Raw genomic sequence first — 23,674 nt, 5'->3', positions numbered from 1 at the left:
AGTTATACCAAAATTAATAATACTTGTACCACATTGAGTCAAGGTTTGTATCCGATAAAATCTACTCCATCTATATTTATATATAATAATAATAACTAACATAATCGCACATATGCGTTGCGTGTGTATAAAATTATATAATATATTTAATATTGTATGTTATGTATAAATATTATTTTTCGATAATATTTAAATTTATTTTTTATTTATCAATTTATCTTATCTATAATGTTTAATTGAGAAAAATATGAAATTTGAAATATTAAAATTTAAAAAAAAACAAATAAAAAAGAAAAATATAATATTTATATTTAAGAGCAATTTCAACAAATGAAAAGATGATGTTTTTTATATATAGGAAGATATAATAATTAAATTATTATTATTATTATTATTATTATTATTATTATTATTATTGTTGTACTTTTCACGTTAATTATAATAGGAGATTCTTACTAAAAATTGAGTCAAAAGTATTTTGTGTTTTTAGAATTCCTGCTTGTCTTACCACCCATATCTTTCAACGTGAGGGTTTCCTCTTCATTCTCAGTGATCGAACGCGCCGCCGCCGCCGCCGCCGCCCCAATATCCAACGTACGCGGCAGAATCGATCACAAAACCAGAACTCATCAACTCCAAAAGTATTCGACATTATTGCGTGCGAATGATATATGATTGATCGCTCATCAACCAAATTGCTTGACAACAGCTATAAGAAACCTTACATTCTGAAGCAATGCATCGCTCTCTTGCTGTCATGCGCCTCCTCTGTCTCGAAACTGAAGCAAGTTCACGCCTTTTCCATACGGCATGGCGTCCCTCTTTCAAGTCCAGACATGGGCAAACACTTGATATTTACCTTGGTTTCGCTCTCAGGACCCATGTCATATGCCCGAGTTTTGTTCGACCAAATATCCCTTCCAAATATCTTCACTTGGGATACAATGATCAGAGGCTATGCTGAGAGTGAAAACCCATCTCCAGCTTTGGATATATACCGACAGTTTCGTGTGAGGTTGATGGATCCCGACACTCACACGTATCCTTTTCTTCTTAAAGCCATAGCTAAACTTATGCTCCTTAGTGATGGTGAGAAGGTACATTGCTGTGCAGTGAAAGATGGGTTCGAGTCATTGGTGTTTGTGCAGAATTCGTTGGTTCATTTCTATGGTGCCTGTGGTCGGGCAGACAGTGCTCTTCAGCTGTTCGAAACCATGCCTGAAAAAAATCTTGTGGCTTGGAATTCGGTTATCAATGGGTACGCTTTGAATAGCAGACCTAATGAGACATTAACCCTTTACAGGAAAATGGTGTTGGATGGTGTAAAACCAGATGGGTTCACTTTGGTTAGTTTGCTTACCGCTTGTGCTGAGCTTGGTGCTTTGACTTTGAGCAGAAGGGCCCATGTTTACATGATGAAGGTCGGTCTGGACAAAAATTTACATGCTGCAAATGCACTTCTGGTTCTTTATGCCAAATGTGGGAACATTAGGGAGGCAAAAATGGTCTTTGACGTGTTAGAGGAGAGGAGTGTGGTGTCATGGACGTCACTGATTGTGGGATTGGCTGTCAATGGATTTGGCAATGAAGCACTTGATATTTTCAAGGAAATGGAGATGCACGGGTTTCTTCCCAGTGAAATTACTTTTGTTGGTGTATTATATGCTTGTAGCCATTGCGGAATGGTAAATGAGGGATTTGCCTACTTTGAGAGGATGAAAAAGGAATTTGGAATTGTTCCAAAAATTGAACATTATGGTTGTATGGTTGATTTACTCGGCCGGGCAGGCTTAGTGAAACAAGCTTATAAATATATACTTGAAATGCCTGTGGAACCTAATGCGGTAATCTGGAGAACATTACTAGGTGCATGTGCTTTACGAGGGAATTTAGAAATAGCAGAAGTTGCAAGAGATGAGCTCAAAAGGTTGGAGCCTAAACACTGTGGAGATTTTGTGCTTCTTTCAAACCTTTATGCATCAGAAAGACGGTGGTCGGAGGTTCACAATGTTAGAACAACAATGCTTAATGAAGGTGTAAGCAAAGTGCCTGGTTATAGTCTTGTTGAGTTAGGAAATAACATGCATGAGTTTGTCATGGGGGATGTGTCTCATCCTCAAACTGAGGCCATTTATGCAATGCTTTTAGAGATGACCAGGCTGCTGAAACTGGAAGGCTATTCACCTCATACATCGAATGTGCTTGCTGACATAGAAGAAGAAGAGAAGGAGACGGCATTGTCGTATCATAGCGAGAAGATTGCTATTGCATTTGTGTTGATTAATACTCCACCAGGGACTCCAATTAGAATCTTGAAGAACTTGAGGATTTGTGCAGATTGCCACCTTGCAATAAAGCTGACATCAAAGATTTTTGATCGGGAGATTGTTGTTAGAGATCGAAGCCGGTTTCATCATTTTAAAGATGGAGTTTGTTCTTGTAAAGATTACTGGTAGATCCCTTGACACCAAGGGATTGACTTGAAGCTCATAAAATGTTTTCGCATGTCCTCAAGTGTAATAATTAGGGAATTGTGTTGTCCCACAGACTAACATATATCGTGCATCTAAGTATTTGGCGTTAGAATCAGAAATCACATGGACAGATTCATTGTCCTAAAATGGCTCTCCTAAATTATTTACAGAATAGAATTGAATATTCCACCTCAAATCGCTGCTTTCTGGTTGAAAACACAGCCAATAGCAAAATTAGAGTCTGAACAAAATATCAAGAAATTTCTTAACCATTCCTCTACCCCATCGCCTGTCACCTTCCAAGATTTCAAGCTGCTCTTTCCCGTGGAATCCTTTCTCGTTCTCCATCACCACCTTACTAGTTTCTGTATAACTCAAGGAGGCTGAGTTGCGTGCATCTTTGAGCTGAATAATAGTAGTAATTCACAGACAAAATGAGATATACGGAGACACCAAGTATGTAATAGAAGAGTTCATGTTTATATAGACTGCAACTCCACAGATAATAGGATGGTTGTATGCAAAAACTAACACTGGAGAAGTGACCGATTCAAGTTCTTTGTAAGGCTATATCCACAATTTAAGCGGAAAATGGCTTCTTTAATCTTTGTGTTTATTCACTCCATGTCAAACCATTGTTACAAGAAACAAAAATTCTAAAAGTGTTATTGTCAAGCATTTACCTCCTCGTCTTTCACTTCATTTGGAGATTCTTTATCTGTCTCATCTGTTAGCACTGGAATCAAGCCCGGCAATAGAACAGAACTTACAGGAGCCTCTTGCTCTAAATCGTCCCTTTCTTCCTCCTCTGTAGGGTCGAAAAACCCCCTTTCTTCATGCTTCGAGTAATTCATGTTTGTATTTGAATCATGTTTCACCTTTTCATCAAGACTAGAACGCACATTAGTGGCAACAAGTTGCTTTTCCGCATTGGTCCCTTCATCTTGTTTTGTCTCGCTTGAATTTTCGGAAACCGCAGGCAATTCTGAATTGATCAAAGACTTCTCATCATTTAGATCAGCTATGGATTCTTCCTCTGCAATATCCTGGAATTCGGGATGATCCCAATCTTCAAAAACAATTATAGTCTTTTCTGTCTCCCATGTTTCAAGAATTCTATCAGGCCCCGGTTGCCAATGAATAGTATTGTCATTCAATTTCAGTATGAACTTGTACTTGATCACTTTGCCACAGGGTACATCCTGTTAACTCATAAAGAAAGAGTAATTAACCTGATCGTGCATGAGAGAATCATTTGTAAGAATTTTTATAAACCATTCCAAACACGTCACGGGTAGATTCTTTCTTACCAATTCTGCAGTCCATAAATGCCCATCGGACCAATCGAACCGCACTCCATCGGACGGATCCCACAACCCCAAGCATGGATCATCCCCTACTACCACAAAGTGTTGGCCAAATGCACATTCCTTGGTTAATTTAAATCGCACATGGACGGTTTTGGGCTGGTCTGCATGGCAAAAGAAGCCAGGTTTGAACAAGAAATCAAAGTATAATCTGTACAAGTACAAAAACCCCTGGAGAACAAAATTACCAGCAACTAGGAGCTGATCAGTTTCTTCACTTTCGATCAGTGTCTGCAAAATCAGTAAAAATTGACTTGCAGTAAGATAACTCTGTTTGCCAATTGCCATCAATCCAGAATTCAAGATTCCTACCCATCGTTTTATGCATTTAATACGCAATGCTTGGATTTTTGTGCATATGCTAGCTAGCCTTCGAATCTTTTAATATACTGAATTCTTGAATCACAAAACTCAATGCCAAACATAAAGAACAAGATATCGAAAGAAACCTAAACTTTTTTTCTCATTCAACATGAATCACTCACCTGATTTGATGGCGCAACTGAGCGAACAGTATTCCGATGAAACGAGACTGAAAGCGAGAATCCCAAAAAGACATCACGCTTTTGGTTCCTAGGAAACACGTTTTGTTTTCTACTCTGCGACGCATCACCTGGCCGCCAAATTAGTCTATCTTTCTCCCCGAATTTGAGTGAGAAAATCTTCCAACAAGACCCCATTAAAGTTTCCATTTCGCCCTTCGATTCTGATGAGAAACCACCTTGATTGATAATGGATTTCACTTGTATGTCTTGGCTGGAAATGTGTGGAAGAAATGGGAGACAAAGTGGGGCCCAGAACACAGGATTCAGGCCTGAACATGAACCAGGTGTTGAACACTGTGCCCGATTCTTACATATGACTTTCTTAAAAAAAAAAAAAAAAATTTGGATTTCTCATTTCTCATGAGTCAGGAGGCTCATTAGTTCATGCGAGCTTAAATCGACATATTTCCACGAGTGTCAGGGAGAGAGCAACATGTTCAACTCCAAAGCATACCTCATAATATTTCAGCAAAGAATATGCTCCACACGAGGATCGAACTCGCAATGCTAAAGAATTTTTTCCCACATCACCTCAGGCCTTACCAACTCGTCTATACCCGTGTGAGCTACATATGACTTTCTTGGATCTAAAGGATTCGATTATTTCGTGATGCATATATTTTTCTCCTCGTTTTGTTTTGAGCCACATACATCAACACTTTAATCCAAAAACTTTAATGTAATGGAACAAATTTACATAATTTTAAGCTATTCGATAGTCACATAAAAATCTTTGAGAAGAATACATTTATCCAGTTCAATATTGTCTACATCATTTCCTTTTGGAATTCTGCGTTAAATATTATTCGGAATTAAAATTTTTTGTCTTGCTTTGGAAAAACAGTATGTAGTGATAGTTAGTAATGATGATAAGATTTGATTTTGTTTGGTGTGATTTTTGTTTTAAGGATAAAAGTGTGTACAAATTTTTTATGACGTAAATACCCCTCATCAATATTACCAAATAATTTTTATGGTATAAAAAACTATATATTTTTGTTTAAAAAAACTATATTAAATAAAACATAAATAAGTGTCGTCTTCGTCCATTTCCTTTCCCAACATCTTACTTCAAACTTCAAGCTTCTGACTTCATACTAACTAAACATTCATTCGAAACCCCAGCTTCGTAAATGAACTCTAACATTTAGTCAGAAAAATTATTGTCGCACAACATTTGAGAATTGGTTTTGTGAGATTGTTTATTCGAAATTGGTTCTCAAATTTGCTGTCAAAGTTCATCTCAAAATTCATACCAAAAAGCCTTCTGTGTACAACCACTTTCCACTTACCTAAAACAAGTTACGATTTTTGAAAGATTTGTTAAAGAAGCGCCAGGAATTTTTGCACATTGTCGTAACGGAAACCTAGATCTCAACTTCGTTCTTGTCGGTTTTCCCACCTTTTCCAGCTTAGAAGGTAATTAATCACGGGCCAAAGGATTTTCATGAAATACTAAAAAACCAGTCAAACAACATATTAAATCATGATCCTACCCTAATCCACCGTACCAAATGTTCCCTGAATTGAAAGATAATTTATGTTTGAAGTTTGAAGAAAATCATACGTTCCAAGTACACGAAAATATGTCCCATGTGGAAATTTTTTATACCAAAATAAGGATAACAATAACTACCTTGTATGCGGCTGATCCACATATCATAATCTTATTCTTGCATATCATACACGTATGATAACGGATGAGATCTCGATTTCAAAATCTAATTTTAATAATTCTCTCTCAACGGAACAGACATAAAAAAAAACAATATTTTTTTATATTGGAGTCAAATAGGTGTTTATGATATAACATTATATATATATATATATATATATATATATATATATATAATTTACCGATCGAATACATATTTGAATTGTTATGTTAGGATGCTTTTATTTTATAATAAATAAAAAATAATAATTCATGGGAAGATTTTTTATATGTTTAAAAAGATTTAATTTAGTTATTAGAAAATACAACGAACCTTACTTAACAATACAAAATATTGTTTCAAAGCCAACTTAACGTTTAAACTTTGTGCTATTGTGATATTTATTCGTGTTTCTTATTTCATTTTATTTTATTTTTTGGAAAATGAAGTCAAGTATCTGGGCCTCATCGTATGTTGGCCCATTTGTTTTCATTTTAGTGAGCCGCGGTTTCGAATATGGGCTCTTCCATTGGGTCTTCAAATAAAAACAAATAAAGTGTAAAGTTCAACTGCAAAAGCCCATATGGGCTCTTCCATTGGGTCGGGTTAGAGTAGACGGTTCGGTAAAGAGACACAATTTCGATCGTGACATTGTATTATCAATTATGAATGATAAATAATATGAAAATAAAGAATTAATGTATGGGCAATTTGCTCAAAAATCCTTAAATGCAAACATGTTTTGTTTTGAGATCCCTAGTCATAAAATGTGGTACTGGTAACCCTTAGTCGTGTCGCGCCCAAACTAACCCAACTCAGATTAACTAAATAAACATGTAGTAGCGAGATTAGGGATCGTTCCCACTAGAAAAATAAATTTATTTGTGTTCTTAAAAATACTGAAATTAAATTAAAGGGGATTTTAGATTTTAAAACTACTATGCAAGAATTAAAATAAGAAAAATCAATAAACTAACGAGACTTGGTATCGATCGACTACACCTTTGAAATTATTCATTCGATCATCGAATCCCTATAAATAATTCATTCACATTGAATATTCATCATTGAAAATTAATTCATCTTTCACTTTAATTTTAGTTAACTAGACACCAACGTTCTAAATTAAACCTTACCATTAAAGTTTCCATTTCGCCCTTCGATTATGATGAGAAACCACCTTGATTGATAATGGATTTCACTTGTATGTCTTGGCTGGAAATGTGTGGAAGAAATGGGAGGCAAAGTGGGGCCCAGAACACAGGATTTAGGCCTGAACATGAACCATGTGTTGAACATTGTGCCCGATTCTTACATATGACTTTCTTAAAAAAAAATAAAAATTGGAGAGCTCATCCCACATGAGTAGTACTTAGGGGCTCATTAGTTCATGCGAGCTTAAATCGACAGATTTCCACGAGCGGCAGATATCTGAGGGAGATAACAACATGCTCAACCCCAGAGCATACCTCATAATATTTCAGCAGAGAATATGCTCCACACGAGGATCGAACTCGCAATGCTGGAGAATTTGTTCCCACGTCACCTCAGGCCTTACCAACTCGTCTATACCCGTGTGAGCTACATATGAATTTCTTGGATCTAAAGGATTCGATTATTTCGTGATGCATATATTTTTCTCCTCGTTTTGTTTTGAGCCACATGCATCAACACTTTAATCCAAAAACTTTAATGTAATGGAACAAATTTGAAGGGGATCGGTTAACTCGTGTCCGAAAACGCAGCGGAAATATAAAATTTTTAATAAAAGAAATCCGAGCACTTGTGTAGTATTAAAAAAACTCAAACAACCATAGGGTGTTTAGAATTTTACCTATCAATCTCAAAGATTGATTTATGGCTCCAACCAAGTTGATAAACAGCTAGGCTCTTGAAAAATGGTAGACTCAATCTACAAGCTTCCAAGGGCACTCCTTGCTCAAAATGGATTCAACTCTTCGAGCCTCCGAATTAGGTCCACGACTAGACGATCTATATCCACTCTAAATATGCATTAGAATATTTAGAGGATTTTTCATTGAGATATCATTTTAATTCTCCCTCAAAATGAAAGAAAAATTTGGAGAAATTGCAATGGAGTGTTCGACCACTTCAATAAAATTGGAATGGAATGGATTGTGTGTGTGTATATATTATTCCAAATAATATATTAAAGGAGAGGGATTAATGAGTACAATTAAGCCATGCATGGAAAATTACAAGACATGCATGGAAAATTGCAAACCATCTTACAACCCTTTAAATTCCATACACACACATATATATATATCATATATATATATACACACGCCTATATATATACATATATAAATATATATATTCAAATGTCATTTGAATTTATTTTTAATTAATTATTAAACCTAAACCCATTAAAGTTTAATCAATTAATTAAATTTAACTTGAACCCATTCAAGTCCACTAGTATCAATAATTATACAATACTATATTAATTTGAGCTCTACTAGACTCAATAGTGTTTAATTAATTCAACACTTGAATTAATTTAATTATTTGTACATTAAAATGTCTACTAGTGTTAAATTAATTCAACACTTGAATTCATTAACTAAGTTCAAAATAATAGTTTAGAAAATCACCATTTTCATAAACTAATTATTTTAAGTCCACTTTTAATCTTGGAACACATTCACAAATTAAAAGTTACTTATTCCATTCATTCTCTAATTTAAAAGTCAAACTTCTAATTTATTTTACTTATAAACTTCTTTATAAGTTGTTCAACACAATGAACTAATTTTAATCTCAACGGGATCTAGAAAGCTAGTACTTGTGTGACCCTCAATGGTTCACTGATACAACTAGCAGTGGGTTCACATCTCTATATGATTCAGTATCAACAAGTCCCTTATATGAGCATACCCTAGATAGCTCCATTCTTATTAATCAACACATTGATAATAAGAACGTCAGAAAACTCAAGTCTGATAGTACTCAACCAGTCATGTAAACATCTAGCAGCATTGCTTACATGACTCCCTAGGTATCAAATGATAGTGCCTGCAAGAACCAATCAATTATGGTTAGCGTACAGTACGGTCCCTTCAACTCATATATCCCGACCGATTCGAAAACCATTGGTTTATCGAGAGTTGTCATTGAATCGATAACTATGTGTCATGCCGTAGTTTCATCGAAAGTGTAATTCAAGAAACTCCTTTCTTAATTACCACTTACTCTGATCAGAGATTTCAAGCTACGTATGCATGATATAACATAGGATATCCATACCCGTAGGTAAGCGGTGAATCCCCGACTACAATGCATTGACTCCTATATGTTTCGTCACAACACCCAACATTGCCACCTGATGACCCCAGATGAGTCGGTAAATAAGTCAAAGTGAAGCACTAGCATATAGAGTCTCCATGTTGTCCCGGGTTATAGGACTAATGGTGTACAACCATAAACTAGGACTTCTCCACTCGATAAGTGAGAACCACTTGGAAAATCCTTTAGGGAGGGTTGTTCAGTGCACTCTACAAGGAGCACCTATTTGCATGCTTGGACATATCCATGTCCCCTATCAATGAAACATGGTACTCACATCGCAAATACTAGTCTCAAGCTCAAGCGGCCTTTATCCTTCTTTATGGCGGCTAAATCGACTAGGAACAGTTTAGAATATACAGTATTCCAAATATGAGTTTCACGACAGTCATCACATGACCATCTCATATTCTTTCTACTATTTGTATATTCAAGGGCTTTATCTATGCAGCTTGCATGGGTATAAAGATAAAGATGTGCCAAATTAAATAATGTCAAATATTATTAAAATAAAGATTGTCATACAAGAGTTCTCTCAAGGACCATCGGCCAACACATTGGCTCAACGGGCACCTACTCTAACAATCTCCCACTTGCACTAGAGCCAACTACCCATATTCTTCAAACCCATTGATTCGCGATGCTTTTCGAACAATGGTCCTGGTAAAGGCTTAGTTAGTGGATCAGCAACATTATCTGCGGAGGCGACTCTGTCTAACAAGACATCTCCTCGTTCCACAATTTCCCGGATGATGTGATATTTTCTCAGTACATGTTTGGATTTCTGATGAGACCTTGATTCTTTTGCCTGAGCAACTGCACCAGTGTTTTCGCAGTACACCGGGACTGGATCAACTCCATTAGGAATAACGCCCAATTCTTGGACGAAATTCCTAATCCAAACAGCTTCCTTTGCAGCATCGGATGCAGCAATATATTCTGCCTCAGTGGTTGAATCCGCAGTGCTATTTTTCTTGGAACTCTTTCAACAAACAGCAGCACCATTGAGCATGAATATAAAACCGGAAGTTGACTTCGAATCATCAACATCGCTTTGGAAGCTAGAGTCGGTATAGCCTTCCAATTTTAGTTCTCCACCCCTATAAACCAAGAAAATATTCTTAGTCTTTCTCAAATACTTGAGAATGTCTTTCACAGCTTTCCAGTGTGGAAGACCAGGGTTCGATTGATATCTACTTGTAACACTAAGTGCAAAGGCCACGTCAGGACGTGTAGATATCATCGCATACATGATACTACCAATTGCAGATGCATATGGAATGCGTGTCATCGTCTCTATCTCTGCATCATTTTTGGGAGACATGGAATTGGATAGAGACACACCATGACACATTGGTAGATGTCCTCTCTTAGACTCATCCATCGAGAACCTCTTCACGATGGTATCAATGTATGTGAACTGGGTGAGACCAAGCAATCTTTTCGATCTATCCCGATAGATTTGTATTCCCAATACAAAAGATGCTTCACCCAAGTCCTTCATCGAGAACTTACTCGATAACCATACTTTAGTTGATTGCAACATTCCTACATCATTCCCAATGAGTAGAATGTCATCAACATAAAGTATTAGGAATGTCACAGCACTCCCACTGACCTTCTTATACACACATGGTTCCTCAAGATTCTTAGTAAACCCAAACTCTTTGATTGTACCATCAAATCTGAGGTTCCAGCTCCTAGATGCCTGTTTGAGACCATAGATAGATCTCTGAAGTTTGCATACTTTTATGCTCACTTCCAATAGATGTGAATCTTTCAGGTTGAGACATGTAAATTTCTTCCTTAATATCCCCATTAAGAAAAGCTGTCTTCACATCCATTTGCCATATTTCATAGTCATACCATGCGGCAATGACAAGCAATATCCTTATGGACTTGAACATTGCGACTGGAGAAAAAGTTTCTTCAAAGTCAACTCCTTGCCTTTGAGTATAACCTTTTGCCACCAATCGAGCCTTGAAGGTCAGAACCTTCGCATCCGTCCCAAGCTTCCTCTTGTAAATCCATTTACACCCTATATGAACAATTCCTTCAGGTGGATCCACAAGATTCCACACTTGGTTCGAATACATGGAATTCATCTCAGATTCCATAGCTTCAAGCCACTTGGATGAATCGGCATCAGACAATGCTTCCTTGAAGGTCCTTGGATCACATCCATGGTCAGGCTCATCTTGGCCCTCTTCAAGAAGCAGACCATACCTCATAGGTGGTCTTGAGATCCTCTCGGATCTTCTAGGAGCTTGTATCTCCTCTCTTGGCTGTTCGGGTGTGGGTTCCACAATCGTGGGTGTTTCTCGAACTTCTTCGAGTTCTATCATCTCCCATTTTCTATCCAATAGAAATTCCTTCTCCAAGAAGGTTGCATTCCTAGAAACAAACACCCTTGTTTCTTTGGGATGATAGAAATAATATCCAACCAAATTCCTTGGATATCCCACGAAGTAGCATAAAATGGATCGAGCATCCAATTTATCTCCCATTATCTGCTTCACATAAGCAGGGCATCCCCATATTCTTAGATAAGAATACTTTGGAGATTTTCCCATCCATATCTCATATGGTGTCTTATCAACTGCCTTTGAATGGACATTGTTCAACAACAGATCCGGTGTCTCAAGTGCATATCCCCAAAAGGATGGCGGCAACTCCGTGAACCCCATCATAGACCGAACCATGTCCATCAAAGTTCGATTACGACGTTCTGAAACACCATTCAACTGAGGTGTACCAGGAGGAGTCCACTGTGAGAGAATCCCATTCTCCCTAAGATACTCTTGGAATTCAGTACTCAAGTACTCACCACCTCGATCCGATCGAAGTGCCTTGATGCTTCGTCCCAATTATTTTTCTACTTCATTTCTGAATTCTTTGAACTTTTCAAAAGCTTCAGATTTGTATTTCATCAAATACACATACCCATACCTAGAGAAGTCATCGGTAAAGGTAATGAAGTAAAAATGTCCGTGCTTAGTGGTGATGCTAAGTGGACCACACACATCTGTATGGATCAAATCCAACAGTCCCTTGGCTCGCTCCACATGGCCCTTAAAGGGAATTTTGGTCATCTTTCCTTTTAGACAGGGTTCACAAGTAGTAAGAGAATTAATATCAGACATATCAAACATGCCTTCTCCTACTAGCTTGTTCATCCTTTTAAAAGATATATGACCTAATCGAGCATGCCATAAGTGTGCTGTTTTAGAGTATCTTGTTTTCTTTTGGATGTTGTTGATATCTCTTGGACATTATACATAGGAATATCTTTTAATTTTAAATTATAGAGATCATTTTCCAATTGTCCTGTACCAATTAAACATTCATTCTTGTAAATATTGCAAACACCTTTGCCAAATAAACAAGAATATCCATCTTTATCAAGCATAGAAATGGAAACAATATTTTTCACCAAATCTGGTACAAACAAAACATCTCTCAAACATAATTTAAAATCATTGTCCAACAATAAGTAAACATCTCCAATAGCTTTGGCTGCAACTCTTGCCTCATTGCCCATCCTCAAGAAGGTCTCACCATCTCTGAGTCTCCTACTTCTTGTCATCACCTGCAAATCATTATAGAGATGTGAGCCACAGCCGGTATCCAATACCCAAGAAGAAGAGTTAAGTGAAATGTTTACTTCAATGTAGAACATACCTTTTCCAGAACCATTCTGGTCAAGATATTCCTTGCCATTACGCTTCCAATGTCCATGTTTCTTACAGTGATGACAGACGTCATTAGTCTTGTTAGCCTTAACTGGTGTGGCTACCACAACGGGACTCGGAGCTTGCCTCTTCAAGGGCACGTTCTTTTTGGGAGCTTGGAAGGAACGCTTCTTTCCTTTCCCATGTGGTCTATTCTTTGAACCAGATGAAGATCCCACATAAAGAACCGGCTTCTCTTTCTTGATTGTGGATTCAAACGTAACAAGCATGTTAACCAACTCCTCAAGGGTTGGATCTAACCTGTTCATGATGAAATTCACCACAAAAGGATCAAATGAGCTAGGCAGTGACAAGAGCAACACGTCTGTGGTCAACTCAGTTGGTAGCACAAGATCCATGCTAACGAGTTTCTCCACGAGCCCAATCAACTTCAGGCCATGCTCATGGACCAAAGCCCCATCTCGCATGCGCAAAGTGATTAGCTCCTTGACAATCGCATGTCGAAGTGGGCGTGTTTGTTCACCAAAGAGTTCTTTGAGATGCAAATGAATGTCAGCAGCATGTTTTGCACTCTCAAAACTTCGCTGAAGCTCATCATTCATAGAAGCCTGCATATAACACTTGGCTTTCAAGTCATGGTCACACCAATCCTTGTAAGTCTGTAGCTCCTCAGGGCTACAATCAGTCGAAGCCGTATCAGGGGGCGACTCATCAAGTGTGTATGCAATCCTCTCCGAGTTCAAGAAAATTTTCAAATTTCTTAGCCAATCGAGGTAATTTGGACCGGTCAGTAAATGTTTGTCGAGTATAGTAGATAGCGGATTGCGAATTGATGACATTGTCAAAACTTGTACTGAAAAATAATAACAGATAAATGTCAATGACTATTTTAAAATATTTAATAAGATATAAAGTATGGACTTTAACTTTATAAATATTTACTCCCACTGTTTTGACATTTTTACTACCCTCTAGTAAAAACGGGAAACTCCTTTCCTCAGTAGGTACATAAGGTCCAATTATCCAATTACGATCCCGAATAATATCAGCCAATCATAATTTCTAAAAGGTAGTTTCCAATTGCATCTCCATGCATTCCTTACGTAAACTTTTGTCTCACGCTTGATTAGGACCCAATAATATGACGTCGTTTATCTTTACGTGTCAAGCCTTACCCATCGATATCGAACCTTAATGGACGGTCGCCATGAGTTCCCCCAATAATATGAGCCGAAGTCATGGGAGTTCCACGTAGTTCACATCACCATGTCAATGGATGTCACAGCTTTCCGGCATCCAAGCCCCCCCCAATAATATGAGCTGAGCATTGAATACGGATAGCGTTCGTCATGCATCCATTGTCGATGGAAGACATGGAAATTATAAACACATTTATAATTCCCCTTTTCGGGCTTGATATAAATTTTGAATCTAATTCAAAATGAGGGTTTTTAATTTTGAAAAAGGTCTCATCATTAATTTTAAAGATCGCCATGTTTGATCGTATGTTTGCCGGATTCATGCAACTTTGTTATTATAAAATAATAACGCACATACTAATTAACAAGGATGATCAATCGCCCCAAAAACTATTTGGCCCGTGTGAGCCAAACACGGGCCTAGGTCCAATTCCTAGGGAATGCATGGGATGCAAATGCAACAATTACATAAGCTTCCAATATTTACATGTCTTGGATCTTCATAATTCATCATGGCCCACCATCTTCCAATCTTGAACTTCCGCTATCAAATATTTTACATGAAAATATCCATGGCAAATAGGGATACATCTCATGGGGTGGGAACGGGCCATAAACCAAGCCCACTTTGTAATTTGATAATTATTACAACCATTCAACACAAAATATCCTAGCATACACCTAGCAAATTGGTCTTGGGCTTTTAATCATCCTTCATGCACAATATCACATATCATACACCATCAATTAATTATCTCAATAATTAATTGATCAAATATTATATATCTTGGTCCAATCACTAACCACCACAATTATAAAATAAATTAACAAAATAAACAAACACCTTTGTTTACTTTCAAATTAATTTATTTATAATTGAATTTCTTGTAAATCACAATTTACTATAAATAATCAAAGTCACACTTTAACTATTTATTTTATGAGAAAAATCACATATTATAAAGTTTAATTTTTCATAAAAATCAACTATAATATATTTAACAATTTAGGGCCTATGACACATGATATTCCAAAACACCTTTTGAAAAACTCAAGTCGTCATAGTCGTCACCGAAACTCCGTCGCCGGATTTCGGCCAAAAATATTTTTTTATTATTATTAAAAATATGAGGCAGCCGTGCACCTTCGGGCAGCCCAAGGGCTGCCAGAAAATAATTTTTATAAAATTTGCCCTAAAAGTTAAAATATTGATTTTCTCATGCGGTTAGAAATTGACCTCAACATAATATCCAACAAATACTACACAAAAGAGTAACCTAGGCTCTGATACCACTGAAGGGGATCGGTTAACTCGTTCCCGGAAACGCAGCGGAAATATAAAATTTTTAATAAAAGAAATCCGAGCACTTGTGTAGTATTCAAAAAACTCAAACAACCATAGGGTGTTTAGAATTTTACCTATCAATCTCAAAGATTGATTTATGGCTCCAACCAAGTTGATAAACAACTAGGCTCTTGAAAAATGGTAGACTCAATCTACAAGCTTCCAAGAGCACTCCTTGCTCAAAATGGATTCAACTCTTCGAGCCTCCGAATTAGGTCCACGACTAGACGATCTATATCCACTCTAAATATGCATTAGAATATTTAGAGGATTTTTCATTGAGATATCATTTTAATTCTCCCTCAAAATGAAAGAAAAATTTGGAGAAATTGCAATGGAGTGTTCGGCCACTTCAATAAAATTGGAATGAAATGGATTGTGTGTGTGTATATATTATTCCAAATAATATATTAAAGGAGAGGGATTAATGAGAACAATTAAGCCATGCATGAAAAATTACAAGACATGCATGAAAAATTGCAAACCATCTTACAACCCTTCAAATTCCATACACACACATATATATATCATATATATATATATATCATATATATATATATCATATATATATATATATACACGCCTATATATATATACATATATAAATATATATATTCAAATGTCATTTGAATTTATTTTTAATTAATTATTAAACCTAAACCCATTTAAGTTTAATCAATTAATTAAATTTAACTTGAACCCATTCAAGTCCACTAGTATCAATAATTATACAACACTATATTAATTTGAGCTCTACTAGACTCAATAGTGTTTAATTAATTCAACACTTGAATTAATTTAATTATTTGTACATTAAAATGTCTACTAGTGTTAAATTAATTCAACACTTGAATTCATTAACAAAGTTCAAAATAATAGTTTAGAAAATCACCATTTTCATAAACTAATTATTTTAAGTCAACTTTTAATCTTGGAACACATTCACAAATTAAAAGTTACTTATTCCATTCATTCTCCAATTTAGAAGTCAAACTTCTAATTTATTTTACTTATAAACTTCTTTATAAGTTGTTCAACACAATGAACTAATTTTAATCTCAACAGGATCTAGAAAGCTAGTACTTGTGTGACCCTCAATGGTTCACTGATACAACTAGCAGTGGGTTCACATCTCCATGTGATTCAAGATCAACAAGTCCCTTATATGAGCATACCCTAGATAGCTCCATTCTTATTAATCAACACATTGATAATAAGAACGTCAGAAAACTCAAGTCTGATAGTACCCAACCAGTCATGTAAACATCTAGCAGCATTGCTTACATGACTCCCTAGGTATCAAATGATAGTGCCTTCAAGAACCAATCAATTATGGTTAGCGTACAGTACGGTCCCTTCAACTCATATATCCCGACCGATTCGACAACCATTGGTTTATCGAGAGTTGTCATTGAATCGATAACTATGTGTCATGCCGTAGTTTCATCGAAAGTGTAATTCAAGAAACTCCTTTCTTAATTACCACTTACTCTGATCAGAGATTTCAAGCTACGTATGTATGATATAACATAGGATATCCATACCCGTAGGTAAGCGGTGAATCCCCGACTCCAATGCATTGACTCCTATATGTTTCGTCACAACACCCAACATTGCCACCTGATGACCCCAGATGAGTCGGTAAACAAGTCAAAGTGAAGCACTAGCATATAGAGTCTCCATGTTGTCTCGGGTTATATGACTAATGGTGTACAACCATAAACTAGGACTTCTCCACTCGATAAGTGAGAACCACTTGGAAAACCCTTTAGGGAGGGTTGTTCAGTGCACTCTACAAGGAGCACCTATTTGCATGCTTGGACATCTCCATGTCCCCTACCAATGAAACATGGTACTCACATCGCAAATACTAGTCTCAAGCTCGAGCGGCCTTTATCCTTCTTTATGGCTGCTGAATCGACTAGGAACAGTTTAGAATATACAGTATTCCAAATATGAGTTTCATGACAGTCATCACATGACCATCTCATATTCTTTCTACTATTTGTATATTCAAGGGCTTTATCTATGCAGCTTGTATGGGTATAAAGATAAAGATGTGCCAAATTAAATAATGTCAAATATTATTAAAATAAAGATTGTCATACAAGAGTTCTCTCAAGGACCATCGGCCAACACATTGGCTCGACGGGCACCTACTCTAACAAAATTTACATAATTTTAAGCTATTCGATGGTCACATAAAAATCTTTGAGAAGAATACATTTATCCAGTTTAATATTGTCTATATCATTTCCTTTTGGAATTCTGCGTTAAATATTATCCGGAATTAAAATTCTTTGTCTTGCTCTGAAAAAAGAGTATGTAGTGATAGTTAATAATGATGATAAGATTTGATTTTGTTTGGTGTGATTTTTGTTTTAAGGATAAAAGTGTGTACAAATTTTTTATGACGTAAATACCCCTCATCAATATTACCAAATAATTTTTATGGTATAAAAAACTATATATTTTTGTTTAAAAAAACTATATTAAATAAAACATAAATAAGTGTCGTCTTCGTCCATTTCCTTCCCCAACATCTTACTTCAAACTTCAAGCTTCTGACTTCATACTAACTAAACATTCATTCGAAACCCCAACTTCGTAAATGAACTCTAACATTTAGTCAGAAAAATTATTGTCGCACAACATTTGAGAATTGGTTTTGTGAGATTGTTTATTCGAAATTGGTTCTCAAATTTGCTGTCAAAGTTCATCTCAAAATTCATACCAAAAAGCCTTTTGTGTACAACCACTTTTCACTTACCTCAAACAAGTTACGATTTTTGAAAGATTTGTTAAAGAAGCGCCAGGAATTTTTGCACATTGTCGTAACCGAAACCTAGATCTCCACTTTGTTCTTGTCGGTGGAAAAAAGTGGAACAAGACTGTGAGGTGAGATGATGAAATGGTCAATGTAACACCTAATCCCAAGTACTGTGCATTTCGGGTTTCTCAATACCTTGCCCCACAAAGGATTTGTTTTCCCACTTTTTTCAGCTTAGAAGGTAATTAATCACGGGCCAAAGGATTTCCATGAAATACTAAAAAACCAGTCAAACAACATATTAAATCATGATCCTACCCTAATCCACCGCACCAAACGTTCCCTGAATTGAAAGATAATTTATGTTTGAAGTTTGAAGAAAAGCATACGTTCCAAGTACACGAAAATATATCCCATGTGGAAATTTTTTTATACCAAAATAAGGATAATAATAACTACTTTGTATGCGGCTGATCCACATATCATAATCTTATTCTTGCATATCATATACGTATGATAACGGATGAGATCTCGATTTCAAAATCTAATTTTAATAATTCTCTCTCAACGAAACAGACATAAAAAAACAATATTTTTTATATTTGAGTCAAATAGGAGTTTATGATATAACATTATATATATATATATATATATATATATATATATATATATATATATACTAGGTATGTTATGTGTACGTATATGATTTTAAAATAAATCTAATTTAAAATGTAGCAATTTTTTTTAATAATAACTATGTGGATATAATTTACCGATCGAATACATATTTGAATTGTTATGTTAGGATGCTTTTATTTTATAATAAATAAAAAATAATAATTCATGGGAAGATTTTTTATATGTTTAAAAAGATTTAATTTAGTTATTAGAAAATACAACGAATCTTACTTAACAATACAAAATATTGTTTCAAAGCCAACTTAACGTTTAAACTTTGTGCTATTGTGATATTTATTCGTGTTTCTTATTTCATTTTATTTTATTTTTTGGAAAATGAATTCAAGTATATGGGCCTCATTGTATGTTGGCCCATTTGTTTTCATTTTAGTGAGCCGCGGTTTCGAATATGGGCTCTTCCATTGGGTCTTCAAATAGAAACAAATAAAGTGTAAAGTTCAACTGCAAAAGCCCATATGGGCTCTTCCATTGGGTCGGGTTAGAGTAGACGGTTCGGTAAAGAGAGACAATTTCGATCGTGACATTGTATTATCAATTATGAATGATAAATAATATGAAAATAAAGAATTAATATATGGGCAATTTGCTCAAAAATCCCCAAATACAAACATGTTTTGCTTTGGGATCCCTAGTCATAAAATGTGGTACTGGTAACGCTTAATCGTGTCGCGCCCAAACTAACCCAACTCAGATTAACTAAATAAACATGTAGTAGCGAGAGTAGGGATCGTTCCCACGAGAAAAGTGAAATTTATTTGTGTTCTTAAAAATACTGGAATTAAATTAAAGGGGATTTTAGATTTTAAAACTACTATGCAAGAATTAAAATAAGAAAAATCAATAAACTAACGAAACTTGGTATCGATCGACTACACCCTTGAAATTATTCATTCGATCATCGAATCCCTAAAAATAATTCATTCACATTGAATATTCATCATTGAAAATTTAATTTCTCTTTCACCTTAATTTTAGTTAACTAGACACCAGCGTTCTAGATTAACCCTTACCAATAAATCAACCCAAATACCAGCGATCTAGATTTAAATCTAAGGTAGCATTCAAATGAGTGAAACTGATGAAGCTAGACAACACAAACACCAGCGGTTGTATTTAGCCTAGTCAATTGTTGTTCCTACGATTTAACAAATTCAACAGCAAAAAATATTAATCATAGTTGCTTCACAAATTAGATAATTCAAACAATTACGGATTTGAATTCTAATTTAGCGGTAGATTGTACGAAAGAATTATCAGTTGATCAATCTAATAATCAAACACACAAGCATGAAATAAATCAGAACAACTCTTGATACTCGATAAAAATCAAACATTGAAAATCTGAATCTCACAAAGTAAATAAAATCAAGGGTTCGTCTCCTTCAACCAAGTATTAAAATAAGAAAGAATTAAATCTAAGAAAAGTAAGATAAAACCTAGCCGCCAGGAGAGTTCTTCCACGTTCTAAGCCTCCCAATATGATGATTGATGTGTAAAAATCGGAATCGAGACCTAATAAAAGTCTAGAGTCTAAAATAAAAGAGTTTCCAAAAACAAAAATTCTTTCCGAACAAACCCGCTCGCTCGATCGATAAAGATTGACCGATCGAGCGAGCTAAAATTATCCAGCTATTGTTTTCATACTTTTTTGGCAGCTCGATCGGTAAAATGTTGCAGATCGAGCGAGCTACTTTTTTTCCAGCAAGCAGCGATTTAGAAAAATTCATATCCGCTAGCCGTCTGATTGAGCTAAAATTTGGACAGCAACTTCAAAACATCTTGAATTTTATTATGAACGGTGAAGATCGGATTTGAAGCTTTTTAAAATTAAAAATAATTTTTGGATCATTGCTGCTCCGCAATTCTTCTCTTATCTAGGCTCTATCTCCCATCTTTAGCTTCTTTTCTTCACTTTTCCTATATCAAATCACATACAATGATTAAAAACTATAACATAAATTTAGCCAATAAAAATACACCTAATCATCACAAATTAACTCAATAAAATATAAGAAAATATCATCACATCAGGTACAAAACAATAAAAGATGTGGTACAAAACCATACAAAATGTTGTACAAATTAACAAAAAATGTGATACAAAAAAGTGGCTAGGGAGTGCAGAACAAAACATGTTTGCATTGGGGATTTTTGAGCAATTTGCACTTAATATATATTATTATTATTTATAATTTTATTAATTTGTACTAAACGTTAAATATATATATACAGTGAATTCCAAAATTTTATCAGCCCAACAGATAAATTGAAATTTAATTGGATCTCGAGCTAGATAAATTTTTTATTTTATTTATTTGAACCGAGCGAAAGTTAAAACTTTCGCATAAAAGACAGAGAAAGGTGATTATATCTGTTTTGTTTCCTACTAATTAAGAAGTGGTCTGTGTTATGTTTTCGTGGCCATTCAGCGATTATGCAAGTATGCAAGCGGAAGACTTAAGCAATCAAATAATAAGTGCGGTAAATAAATGCGTAATGTAAATAAAGCAGTAAAAGGGATAAGAGATGTTTATGGAAGTTCGACGATAAATCGTCTACGTCTCCTCTTCTTGGTTAAGTCGATTAACCAAGGATCCACTAGCACTTCGAACGTCTTGGCCTTGATGGCTCCAAGGATAGCCTTACAACTTGACACGATCACCGCGCCGATACAACTCAACACTCTTGGCCTTAAGGGCTCCAAGGATAACCTCAACACAACACTTGGCTTCACACTCAAGTGCTTGCAACGATAGCACAACACACTTGGCTTCACACTCAAGTGTTTACAACAATAGCACAACCAACTCACAAACTATTTTTACAAACACTCTCAAATATATCACACAAATACTTTGATAGTGAAAAATTGCTTGCAAAGGAGAGAAGAGATGAGTTGGGATATCTCCAGATGAACTTGGATGGCCTCTATTTATAGTTGGCAAAGATTTGAATCTGATTTGAGTGCTTGGAGCGTGTGTTAAGAAGTCAAGGAGAGACAAAAAAGTGTTTGGCGCCGCTGCCATCTTTTTCTCAGCACTGAGCGGATTTTGTGGAAAAATCATATCTTCCAATCTAACCGTTGGATTGATCTGAAATTTGAACTGAAGCTTTAAAACATCCAGATCTTCATTCGAAACGGTGGAGATTTGATTTGAACGAGTCAAACATTTCCAGTAATTTTCTGAAGTCACTTCATCATGTTTTCGAACCTGTTCTGTGCAACAAATTTGAAAAATTCATATCTCTTAATCCATCCGTTGGATTGACCTGAAATTTGGACAGAAGCTTTATAACATCATAATACGGAATCTGATTGGTGGAGATTTGATTTGAATTCCTCAAACATTCCCAGTTATTTTCTGAAGTCGAATCTTCATGGTTTCGTTTCTTGCAGAAGTGGGTACTGTGCAGCATATATGGAAAAATTCATATCTCTCATTCTAGCCGTTGGATTTCTTTCAAATTTGGACAGTACTTGTAACACGTATTTATCTAGATTATGACTGGTGGAGATCCGATTTGGAGTCATATAAAATTTCCATTAATTTTCGGAAGTTGCTGCTCTATACTTTGGCTTCTTCTTGTCTTTTTCTTCATATCTCTTAACAATGTTCCATTCATTCAATGAGCAATACAAGACTTTATAAATACATGTATAGCTTCAAAATAACTTCCAATAATTTATTTTTCAATAAATCTAATCTGCAAAATCTCACTTTAAATGGTTAGTAACAATTAACCGAGTTTTGTAATCATCAAAACATAATATTATGAGACTTGTTAATACATTAAAAACATTAATCTCATAACACGAGATTTGTATGCGTTTAAGGCGTAACAATCTCCCCCTTTTTGTGATCACAAAACTTGGTTAAATAGGAGAAATAAATGTACAATATTAAATAAATAATTTAAATTTGCACAATATAATTGCATGAATAAAACTCCCCCTAAATTAAACAATTAGTGAAGAAGAGTTTGTTTATCAAATAACCGCTTTTAGTGAAGAAAAGTTTGTTTATCAAATAACCGATTTTATTCTTCATGCATTTAACCATACTAACTCTCCCTTTTAGTTAAAGTATTTAACCAAACTAATTCTCCCCCTTTTTGTGATAATCAAAAAGACTGGAAAAGTATGCAAAAACATGAGAATTGAAATATGATTTCTAAAATGCAACACATAAATTTCACATAAATAACAAAATATGAGCGTATAATATTGAATAAATACAATTAATTTGTATTATTCAAAATTAAGTTGCTCGAATTTTATATTAAGCTCCCCCTTAATATGTCATTATCTTTAGAATATGTCAACAAGTGATTACAACTCAATCATGCCAAGTTCACCACGCAAACGAATAAAAGTATTTTCATCTAGTGGTTTTGTAAAAATATCGGCAATTTGATTTGTCGTGTCAATATATTGAAGTTCAACTTCATTTCGTTCGATGTGGTCACGAATAAAATGATGACGAATGTCAATATGTTTGGTGCGCGAATGTTGAATCGGATTCTTTGTTAGACATATGGCACTAGTGTTGTCACAGAAAATAGAGATTTTTGAAAAAGAGACGCCATAATCGAGCAATTGATGCTTCATCCAAAGAATT

General features: G+C 35.3%; 2 protein-coding genes across 2 annotated transcripts; one reads left to right on the top strand and one right to left on the bottom strand.

Annotated features, from left to right (window-relative positions):
- The first annotated feature begins 498 nt into the window (after nucleotides 1-498).
- On the top strand, nucleotides 499-2,478 carry LOC140881282 (pentatricopeptide repeat-containing protein At4g21065). The gene has a single exon (XM_073286467.1). It carries the CDS (start codon nucleotides 672-674, stop codon nucleotides 2,454-2,456), a length of 1,785 nt encoding a protein of 594 aa, XP_073142568.1. The 5' UTR covers nucleotides 499-671; the 3' UTR covers nucleotides 2,457-2,478.
- An 80-nt stretch (nucleotides 2,479-2,558) lies between these two features.
- On the bottom strand, nucleotides 2,559-4,652 carry LOC140881284 (uncharacterized). The gene is made up of 5 exons (XM_073286468.1): nucleotides 4,327-4,652; nucleotides 4,030-4,072; nucleotides 3,785-3,945; nucleotides 3,158-3,676; nucleotides 2,559-2,879 (listed from the first exon to the last, which is right to left on the bottom strand). Exons 1-5 carry the CDS (start codon nucleotides 4,531-4,533, stop codon nucleotides 2,709-2,711), a joined length of 1,101 nt encoding a protein of 366 aa, XP_073142569.1. The 5' UTR covers nucleotides 4,534-4,652; the 3' UTR covers nucleotides 2,559-2,708.
- Nucleotides 4,653-23,674: the final 19,022 nt, after the last annotated feature.

The sequence above is a fragment of the Henckelia pumila genome, chromosome 2, assembly GCF_033568475.1.
Source record: "Henckelia pumila isolate YLH828 chromosome 2, ASM3356847v2, whole genome shotgun sequence".
NCBI lineage: Eukaryota > Viridiplantae > Streptophyta > Magnoliopsida > Lamiales > Gesneriaceae > Henckelia > Henckelia pumila.
Note: the sequence above shows the minus strand (reverse complement) of the source record. Positions and strands in the feature narration are given on the sequence as shown.

Excerpts from the sequence above, each read along its gene's own strand:
- LOC140881282 (XM_073286467.1), top strand. The coding sequence starts at position 672 with ATGATTGATCGCTCATCAACCAAATTGCTTGACAACAGCTATAAGAAA.
- LOC140881284 (XM_073286468.1), bottom strand. The coding sequence starts at position 4,533 with ATGGAAACTTTAATGGGGTCTTGTTGGAAGATTTTCTCACTCAAATTC. Across the intron at positions 4,073-4,326 it reads CAGTTGCGCCATCAAATCAG|ACACTGATCGAAAGTGAAGA; the intron begins GTGAGTGATTCA and ends CTGATTTTGCAG. Across the intron at positions 2,880-3,157 it reads ATGAAGTGAAAGACGAGGAG|CTCAAAGATGCACGCAACTC; the intron begins GTAAATGCTTGA and ends ACTATTATTCAG.